The 9965-nt window shown below is 49.6% G+C and overlaps 1 protein-coding gene across 1 annotated transcript; it reads left to right on the forward strand.

Annotated features, from left to right (window-relative positions):
- Nucleotides 1–1060: 1060 nt before the first annotated feature.
- Nucleotides 1061–9965, forward strand: ngdn (neuroguidin, EIF4E binding protein). The gene is made up of 10 exons (XM_069941081.1): nucleotides 1061–1255; nucleotides 1805–1870; nucleotides 3339–3476; nucleotides 7088–7172; nucleotides 7534–7586; nucleotides 8136–8265; nucleotides 8367–8541; nucleotides 8873–9014; nucleotides 9338–9401; nucleotides 9520–9965. Exons 1-10 carry the CDS (start codon nucleotides 1223–1225, stop codon nucleotides 9534–9536), a joined length of 903 nt encoding a protein of 300 aa, XP_069797182.1. The 5' UTR covers nucleotides 1061–1222; the 3' UTR covers nucleotides 9537–9965.

Genomic DNA, 9965 nt, shown 5'->3' on the forward strand with positions numbered 1-9965 from the left:
TGAGTTGTGTTCAGTGGAAAAGCAATTAGTGTCCTAGTTATGGGTGGCCCAGTGGAAATGGCACTAAGGGCTTTCTATCCCAGGACACTGCACAGCTAATTCACTGGGATGCCAGTGGAAAAGGGGCTTAGTGAAACATTTGGAATCTTGAAAGGAATGGACAGAGTAGATGTACAAGGGTTGTTTCCCATGGTGGGAGAGTCAGAAGTCCCTTTTCCACTGGCATCCCAGTGAATTGGCTGTGCAGTGTCCCGGGATAGGAAGCTCTTTGTGCTGTTTTCATTGGGCCACCCTTAACTGAAACACTAATTGCCTTTCCACTGAACACAATTTGTCCTCGAGGATCGGAGTGTTCAACCTTCCAACTGGAAATGGGCGACTTTCTGCTGTCCCTTCTCCACTGGTTTTATCAGCACGCCAGCAAACATCAGGGATATGAGTAAGGGTTGAAGCGGTTAATCCCCACGTGAAATTATGTCATTTGACGCTGGAGTTCGGACTGTGTCCCTTTTCCACTGGATCCTGTATCAGTAAATTCCTGGGACAGGGTGCCAGTGGAAAAAGGGCTTCGGACAAGAGGGCACAACTTCAGGTATGAAGGGTATCCACTTAGTAGAGATTCAGAGGAATTTCTTCAGCCAGGAGGTGTTGGGTTGGGGGGGGGGGGGGGTGCGCGGGGATGATCTGTGGAATTTGTTACCACAGATGATTGAGGCCAGGTCAATGGGTGCATTTAAGATAGAGATTGATAGGTTGATTAGCCAGGGCATCAACGGTTATGGGGAGAAGGCCGAGCAATGCGTCAGCGAATGTCGGGATAGACTCGATGGGCTAAACGGCCGATATCTGTTCCGATGTTTTATGGTCCCATGGGCACGGGGCGAGCCCCTTCGGTCTGTGCTTGCCCAAGGGTCCACATGTCTCCCTCGAACCGTTGACCGAGGGTGAGCCCCTTCGGCCCCCTCAGCCCCGTGATCGGTACCCGCGCCATCCTCCATCGACCTTAGGCGCTGTCCGACGGACGCTCGTTCCCACCCTCCCGCTCGGGCCCACATGACGTCACTGGTGCCTGCCAGCCACGCGCCAATCCCGGCCAGTCTGTCTTTTACGTCACTTCCGCCCCTGGCACGCTGCCTCCGTTGCGACTCCTCCGCCTCATCGACAGAATTTCTGTTCCGCTGCCTCCTTCATTTCCAGTCGGCTCCCTGGAAGGGCTGTCATTATGGAGGCGGCGCTGAGAGCCCTGTGTGGAGAGGTCGGGGAAATAGGACGGAGAGTGTGTGGGGGACGGGCGGAGTGGGGACGATGAGGGGAAAGATGGGGAGGACGAGAGAGATGGGTAGAACGAGGGAAGGGGCGGGAAAGGATAATGAGGAGCCGGAGGGGGAGGGAGGGGGGCGGGGGGGGAGGGAGGGGGGCGGGGGGGAGGGAGGGGGGGGGGAGGGAGGGGGGGGGGAGGGAGGGGGAGGCGAGGGGGGTGGGAGGAGGGGAGTGACGGAGGGGAGGAGGAAGAAGGAACTGGGAGGGATGGAGTGGACGAGAGCAGGGGAAGGGACGGAGAGGAGGAAGGGAGGGATGGAGGAGGGGGCAGGGAGGGAGGGATGGGGAGGCAGAAGGCATGGGAGAGGACGTAGGATGATGGGAGGGATAGGGAGGATGAGGGGGATGGGAAAGGATGGGAGAGGATGTGGGGAGGAGCAAGAGAATGAGGGGAGGTGCAAGGGAAGGAGTGGGAGGTCAGAAGTTCAGGGAGTGATGATCTGCTACCACCGAGGTGTGCCCTGACTGTGTTCCCTCTCCCCAGCTCTCTGCCGTGACCGCCCACGTCCGCCGGGCCCTGCAGGTCTCAGTCGAGAATCCGAGCACCCAGGTTGGTGACCTATGGAAGGGTGGGGTTGTGTAGTGCTGGTGGTAGGGAGATTTGAGAGAAGAGTTGAGCTCTGAAGATGGGAGGAGATGGGTAGGGACGGGCAGCTGTTATGGGGTGGGAGGGAAAGGGTGAGGAAGTGAGAGCTGTGATGGAGAGAGAGTGGTGGAGTTGTGTTGAACTGCCTGCAAGTGCCTCTGTTGTCACATTCACAAACACAGTCTGCAATGGCATGCAGAGATTTGCCTCTTCCCTGGCACCCAATCCACCGGAGAGAGGAGGGAGCCCCCTCCAGAGACACCATGTCTGCGGATCCACCTCCCATTCTCTAGCATAGCCTCCTGTCTGTTCCAGTGGTGACTGGGGTCCCGGATCTGGACTCTCCATTACACAATCAGGGAGCTATCAGCTCCTGAGGTGCTTCAGATGCCTCAATCTCAGCTTGCCCTGTACTGTGGGGTGGGGTGGGGAAGGATGGTGACTATCTGGGATGTAGTCACAGAGATGGATTTGGGAGAAAGCTTCCCAGGTGTCCCACTGGGGAGTTCTGGTTGCCCCATTACAGGAAGGGTGTGGGGGCTTTGGAAAAGGGACAGATGAGGTTCACTGGAATGAGGCCTGGATTCAAGTTGAGGTTGGATAAACCTGGGTTTTTTTCTCTGGAGTGTCAGAGCCTGAGGGGAGACCTGATGGAAGTTTATAAAATGATGAGGGGATTGATAGTGGGGGGAGGGCAGTCAGAATCTTTACCCCAGGGTAAAAGCCTCACATGTGGGAGTCCATTTTTACACAGAGAGATGGGGAGGGTTCTGGAACAAGCTGACAGGAACAGTGGGGGAGGCAGACACAACAGTCGTGTTGAAGAGGCTTTCAGACAGATCCCCGAACCTGCAGGGAGTGGAGGGTTACATGCAGACAGCAGGGGGTCAGTTTGATTTGGGGACCGGGACTGGCACAGATATGTGGACCAAAGGGCCTACTCCTGGTCACATCAAAAGTAGCAGAGGCCCCTAGGTCCATCTGCTCGCTCCTCTGATGAGACCCCTGCTGATCTGGCCATGGTCTCAGTCAGCCCCCTTTGCCCTCTGTTCTCAAACATCTCCCTGTCTCCAAAATACATTGAACAAGGCAGCTTCTCCTTCCTCTGGCTGAGAATTCCCCAGATTTGTGACTCTCTGGGAGAAGCAATCAATTCTCATCTCCATCCCATATCTACTTTCAGAATCCAAAAGCTGTGGAGACCAGAACTTGCCCCAGTCCTCAGGGACAGCCTCACCCTTTACTGGGCGGTGGGGGGGGGGGGGGGGGTTGTGGAGGCGGGAATCTCATTAGGCCGAATGGCATGATTCTGCTCCGAAAGGTGTTGGGGTGCAATCCCAGACCCAGACAGTAACCCTCAATGGGGTCCCAATAGGCAGGACATCACAGGCAGAAGTGGGGTTGGCCACTAACCAGGCCTTTGTCCGTATAGGGGCTCTCGATCCTTTACCTCAAGAACCACCTGCTGGGCATGTACCTGTCGGACCTGACCTACGTCATTCTCCGCAAGCTGATGGGGCAGAGCCTGAGGGATGAGCCCACTGTACTGCGATTAGTGGAAATCAGAACGGTAGGCAATTATTTTTGTAGAATATTTTCAATAATAGATTCCCAAAATTGGGGGGTTTAAAATGACCAGATTTCAAAAAATATTATTGGTCAGCCCAGGCGAGATTTATCACCTCACTCATTGCCCCCCTTCCTGGGCACAAATTGGACTGCATGCAGTAGGTGAAAAGATAGAAGGAGAGTTTATATATAAATAGGACACTAAATTAATTTCAAAAGAAAACTGATAACCCCACACTGAAGCATGTACTTCAGATATGGCAAAAAATAAATCAATGTATTGGATTGAAGATGGGGATATCTCCCAAAACACTTTGACCCAGAACAACTTAATACCCTTGACTCTGGACAATACGATCCTGGACATCTGGTGCCAGAAATGTATCCGGTGTATCGAGGGCAGCTCATATCATTTGAGCAATTGAGGAATAAATATGATTTTTCCAATAGATCATTCTTCTGCTATCTGCAACTAAGATCTTTTTTGAGGGACAAATTGGGACCATCTATGACCTTGCCCATGGGTAGCGACATGGAGATTCTAATTTGAAGGGGGAATGTGCATAAGTTTTTTTTCTATGATGTATTTTATATTCCAAAGTGAGGGCCCGAAGCCGGGCTTACACAGGTCGAGGAGAAGTGGGAGATGGGCTTGGCCACAACAATCCACGAGTGGTGTTGGTCAGACCTGCGCCTGGACAGCATGACAGCAGTTATTAATGCCAGGTACAGGTTGGTGCAATACAATTTCCTGCATCAACTGTATCTCACCTCCAGTGAATAATGTGGATTACACAAAGTTTAAAAAAGAATCACCATTTAAATGGCAAACACAAGCAATCCGATACCTAGCTATTAGACTAGATAATAATCTAGGCCATCTGTACAAATTAAATTATCAGCCATTAATGAAGAAACTACTAGATGACTTAGAACATTGGAAAGATTTACCACTAACATTGATAGGAAGGGTAAATTGCATTAAAATGAATATCTTCCCAAGGATACAATACCTATTTCAATTTCCTAAACAGATAAATTCTTCAGTGAACTAAAGAGAATAATAAGGAAATTTTTATGGAAAGGGGGGGGGGAAACCAAGGATAGCGCTAGATAAATTAACAGAATGGTACAAACAAGGTGGTTTGCAGCTACCAAACTTTAAAAATTATTATAGAGAAGCACAATTAAGATACCTATCAGATTTTTATCAAACAAGGGAAAAACCAGATTGGACCAAGATGGAGCTAGATAAAATAGGGGAGAAAGTACCAGAACATATACTTTATAAGTGGGATGAAAAACTGGTGCAATATAAAAGTTCACCAGCACTGCACCATCTGTTCAACATTTGGAAGAAGATTCACATAGAAAGGGGAAAAAAAATTACCAACGACCAAAATTATTATTATTGACGCAAAATCAACTAATCCCTTTCACAATAGATAACCTTTCCTTTAGAGAATGGGAGAGAAAAGGAATTAAAAGAATAGAAAATTGTTTTTTGGGAAATAATTTATTATCATTTGAACAAATGGAGTACAAATATGGAATAACTCATGGTACAATGTTTGCATACCACCAACTGAAAACCTACTTAAAGAACAAATTGGGAAGCAGTCTAAGATTACCAGAAGGAAGCAGCTTTGAATATGTGATTACAGACACAATGATAATTAAAAGATTTATAACAAACATGTACATCAAGCTGCAAGAGAGAGAGAAAATGATGAAATAAGCTATAAACCCAAACAAAAGTGGGAAAAAGATCTAAAGATAAAGATAAAAAATGAAATATGGGAAAAGTTATGCTCCGGAATTATGAGAAATATAATAAATACGAGGTTACGCATGTTACAATATAATTGGTTATCACGCCCCAAAAGTTAAATAAATGGGATCCAACAGTATCAGATAGATGTTTTCGCTGTAAGAAGGAAACGGGAACAACAATTTGGGCATGTGAGAGGGTGAAAAAATTTTGGGAAGATCTAAATCAGATATTAAATAAAATCACAAAAAATAACATAGCAAAAAATCCAGAGATCTTTCTTCTAAGTAATATAAGAAGTAAAGAATTAGGCCTTAAACTGGATGAAGCGCAAAAAAGATTAATTGTGATAACCTTAGCTGTAGCAAAACAATGTATAATGTCAACTTGGAAATCAAAAGAGAGCCTGAGAGTACAGCAATGGTACATGGAAATTAATAAATTAATTCCATTTGAAAAAATTACATATAATTAAAAAAATAAAGTCACATTATTTGAACAAATTTGGGAACCGTACATGGAACACAGCAGAGAGGGCCTACTGTGGACCTCCATCCCATAAAATGATGGAATGAGAAGACGACGAAGTGAACTGACCCAGTGTGTAAAAGTAGATGACACAATTTTCTTGTTTATTTTCATTGTGTGATGACATTGTTTAATGGGTTTATTGTATTGTATATGTTGAACATGTAATGGGTTTGGAGGGGGTTGGGAAGGAGGGAGGGGGGAAAAGGGGAGAAAATGACATTGTATATTCAAGAGGGAAATGTTTGTGTGTATTTTGATTAATATGGTTCATAGTGTGAAAAATTTAAAAAAATTTAAAAACCCCCAAAAAAACTATCTCACCTCAAAAATTATATAAATCTAAACCAGATATCTGGAAAATGTGCTTTATGTGTGGTGTGGTGATTAGAACCTTCATCTCCAACCTGGCTGTGCACAAAGGTGAAATCCTTCTGGGAAGGACCTGGGGGACATTCTGAAAAAAAAATTAAAGGTGTATTTTCCACAAGATCCGGAATTGTACCTTCTGAGGAACATTATGGATGTGTGTTTCAAACTGTCCAAATAGCAAATTCAGTTTGTGAAGGTCACCTTAGCAGTAGCCAGGAAATGTATAGCAGTCACATGGAAATCCGACTCTCAACTAAATATTACACGATGGAATATGAAAATGCAGAGTTGTATTTATTCCCTGGAGAAAATCATGAACAATTTGAGGAGGAAATAATGTAGTATATGGGTCTGCAGATATGATTATCTCCCTCAAAATAAGGGTACTGAAACAATCCATCCCAGCAGGGTCATGATTGGGATCAATGATTTGTAACATGGTGTGGCCGACGTGCTGTGTTAGTCATTTTTTTCTTTTTATTCCTTACCTTTGATTATTTGGTTACCTTGGATGTTCTGTTTTTTTTTCCTCCTTCCTTGGCTTTACCCTAGGATTCTGTCGGGGTTGTTGACCCCACCAGTATTTGAGTTTTTCATATCTGTGTAATTTATAAGTCCTTAGACTGAGTTGTATCAGGGCAAGGGAGGTGGGGGGATATAAAAACAGATTCTGGATGTTGTACTGGTATTGGAAGAGATTGTATTGTGTGTTTAAATTTCTATCAAAAACAAAATATTTTTTTAAAAAAAAACCATCCCCAGGAGTGGGTCACAGGCTGGGATCTGATCCAGGGGTTCAGGAGGTTTATATGTAGAATAACAGGTCCCCAGGAATGGGTCACAGGCTGGTATCTGATCCAGCAGTTGAGAACAATGATGTTTGTATGGAGTTGATGGAGGGGAAGGATTGATGTTCAACAATAGTTGTACCTCATTCACAGGTCCTGGAGAAGATCAGACCTATTGAGCACAAGCTCCGGTACCAGATCGACAAGTTGGTGAAAGCTACCCTCACTGGGACTCTGAGTATGTGGGACTTCACCCCTTCCCCCTGCGTCCCCAGCCCCTGCGTCCCCAGCCCCTGCGTCCCCAGCCCCTGCGTCCCCAGCCCCTGCGTCCCCAGCCCCTGCGTCCCCAGCCCCTGCGTCCCCAGCCCCTGCGTCCCCAGCCCCTGCGTCCCCAGCCCCTGCGTCCCCAGCCCCTGCGTCCCCAGCCCCTGCGTCCCCAGCCACTGTGTCCCACACTCTTTCTCGCTCACCTCCACCCCTCTCCAACAACCCCCCACAACCCATTTGGCTTCACCTGTCCCCACCCATCCCTACCCTCCCCAATCTCCCCTTAACTTTTGCCTCTCTCCCCCTCCTCTCCACATCTTCACTCTTCACAGGTGACAGGAACCCTTTGTCTTTCAAGGCGAATCCAGGCAACCTGATCAGCAAGGTGAGAACAGGTGGACAGAGTGGTTGTGGATGCATTAGGGAACAAGAAAACTCCTGAGCCTCCCCCTCATCTCCCCCCGCTTCACTACCCCTCACTTCCCCACCCCCTCCTACCGCTCACCCCTTCCCCTTAACCAACCCTGACCCTCTCGCCCCTACCTTTCACTCCCTACTCCTCCCCACACTCCTTGTACCACTCATCCCTTTCTACCCCTCAGCCCTTCACCATCCCTCCTATTGGCCCCCTCCTACCTGTCCTATTCCCTTGCACCCCCAAACCCCCTCCCATCTGCCCTTCAACCCCTCCCCACCCTCTTTCTCACCCCTGCTCATCTCCCTCCTACTCCCCTCCTCCAGCTCCCCATCACCTCCCTTCTCCACCTCCTCATCCACCTCTCCCTAACCTTCTTCCCGCAACTCCTTGCACATCTCATCACAGTCCTCTTTAACCCTCTCTCACCTGCCAAATCCATCTACCCCTTCACCCCCTCTTCTGTCTCCTTTCCCCCTTCCACAAAGGTGTTGTGATGTTATTGTGTTTCGTTTGTAGCTGGACGAGGCCAAGGAGGAAGATGAGGAGGAGGAGGAGGAGGAAGAAGAGCAGAAACCCTCGAGGAAGGAGGCCAGTCATACGTCAAAGAAGGTCTACGTGCCCCCTCGACTGGTCCCTGTGCACTATGGTCAGTTCCTGCACGCACCCCCCCCCCCCAGACGTCCATATCCCTCCTCTGCTGACCCCATTCCCTGTCCAGCTAACCTCTCTCTCCCACTCCTCCCACAGAGCTGGAGGAGACAGCGGAGCAGCGGGAGAGCCGAGCCTTGGAGAGGGCCAAGCGCCGGGCCCTCAGCAGTTCCCTGGTGCGGGAGCTGCAGGAACAGTATGGGCAGGGTCCAGAGGAGGTGCAGGAGGGACAGCAGTACCACAGCCTGCACCAGGACCGCCAGGAGGCTCACCGGTATGTGGTGTGATTAATGGAGTGGGGAGGGGGCCAGGGTTGCACCAGGTGTGGTAGACAGGACTAGCCGGAGGTTCTTCACTATGGGGGTGGGGGGTCGGGGGGGGTTGGGTGGCAAGGTCACCAAGGGATGTAAGGAGGAACAGGAGCAGGACATATGGGAGTGGAGGGGGGAAGGTCCAGGAGGAATGTCTATCCTACGACCTGCATTGGGAGCACCAGGATGCTCACTAGTACTAGGTATAACTGATGGGGTGGAGGGGGGCGATTAAGGATAGAAAATGGGGAGAGGGACACCCTTTATGCTCTGTGATGTCCCGTCGCTCCACAGGGTGCAGTATGAGGAGTCGATGATGGTCCGACTCACGGTCCCTCGGAAGGAACGTTCCAGAAAGAGTCGTGCTCTGGCCATGACCTCCCAGCTGGGTTCCCTTACCCACTTCCGCAGCATTTCCGCCCTTACAGGAGACATGGTGAGACAGACCCCTCCCCCTCTGGCCCCTCCACTCTGCAGCCTGTCCCTGTCCCCACACCCTCTTCCTTCATCCCCAGCCACTCCACCCCACCCCCTGTCCTTTCTCCCACTCCGTTCTACCCCTTCCTTGCCCTCCCGTCCTTCCTACTTGCCACCCCTCTCCCCTAGTCCCAACTTCCACATTGTCCCTTCTGCCCCTTCACCCTATCCTCTTGCCCTTTGCCAACACCCTGCATCCCCTCCCCTCTCCATCACCCCCCTCCCTTTCCCCATCCTTATCACCCCTCCCTCCCCAAGGTAACCACTGTTTCTCTACTGCAGGATTTGGGACGTGCAGCGAAGAGGCGGAAACTCACTCCCAAGGGGAAGAAGAGGGGGAAGAAAGGTAAATCCTGACCTATCGTACTTTCGGCTACTCCCCCTGCTGCTCACTCTTCCCTGCATGGCATTCCCCATGTCCCCTTTCTGCTCCTGCGAGCTTCATCTCTCTCAATCTCCTTCAGGCTTCCGGAGGCGCTGATTGGTCGAGGACCCTGTGGACAGGCATGGGTAATGGAGACCCCACACAGAGAGAGGGCCAGCAGCAGAAAACAGGACATAACTCTCCACTCTCCCTGTCTCCTCTATGGCACCCAGCTCTCCCTCTTTCCTCAGCCCCCCTGGTCTCCCCAATATGCTTTGTCATTTCCCACCTGCTCCCTCCTCCATCCACCTCCCCACTACCCTCCCTTCATATCACCTCCCTCATCATGTCCTCTCTTGGCTCCATTCCTCTTGTCTTCCTCCCTGTCCTCCTGCTCTCTCTAGCCTTTCTTCCATCTCTTGTGTCCTGACTCCCTTCATCACCTCCATCCAATACACCTCCCTTAACTCATCCCCATTCTTCCCAAAGCACTGTGCTCTACAATGTAATTGTGACACTTTTTAAAAAAAAAACACAAAGATTTTA

This window comes from Narcine bancroftii, chromosome 5 (assembly GCF_036971445.1).
Source record: "Narcine bancroftii isolate sNarBan1 chromosome 5, sNarBan1.hap1, whole genome shotgun sequence".
In the NCBI taxonomy this organism is placed as follows: domain Eukaryota; kingdom Metazoa; phylum Chordata; class Chondrichthyes; order Torpediniformes; family Narcinidae; genus Narcine; species Narcine bancroftii.

Coding starts and splice junctions, on each gene's coding strand:
- ngdn (XM_069941081.1), top strand. CDS start 1,223: ATGGAGGCGGCGCTGAGAGCCCTGTGTGGAGAG. Junction 1,256..1,804: donor TGAGAGCCCTGTGTGGAGAG/GTCGGGGAAATA, acceptor CCCTCTCCCCAG/CTCTCTGCCGTGACCGCCCA. Junction 7,587..8,135: donor CAGGCAACCTGATCAGCAAG/GTGAGAACAGGT, acceptor TTTCGTTTGTAG/CTGGACGAGGCCAAGGAGGA.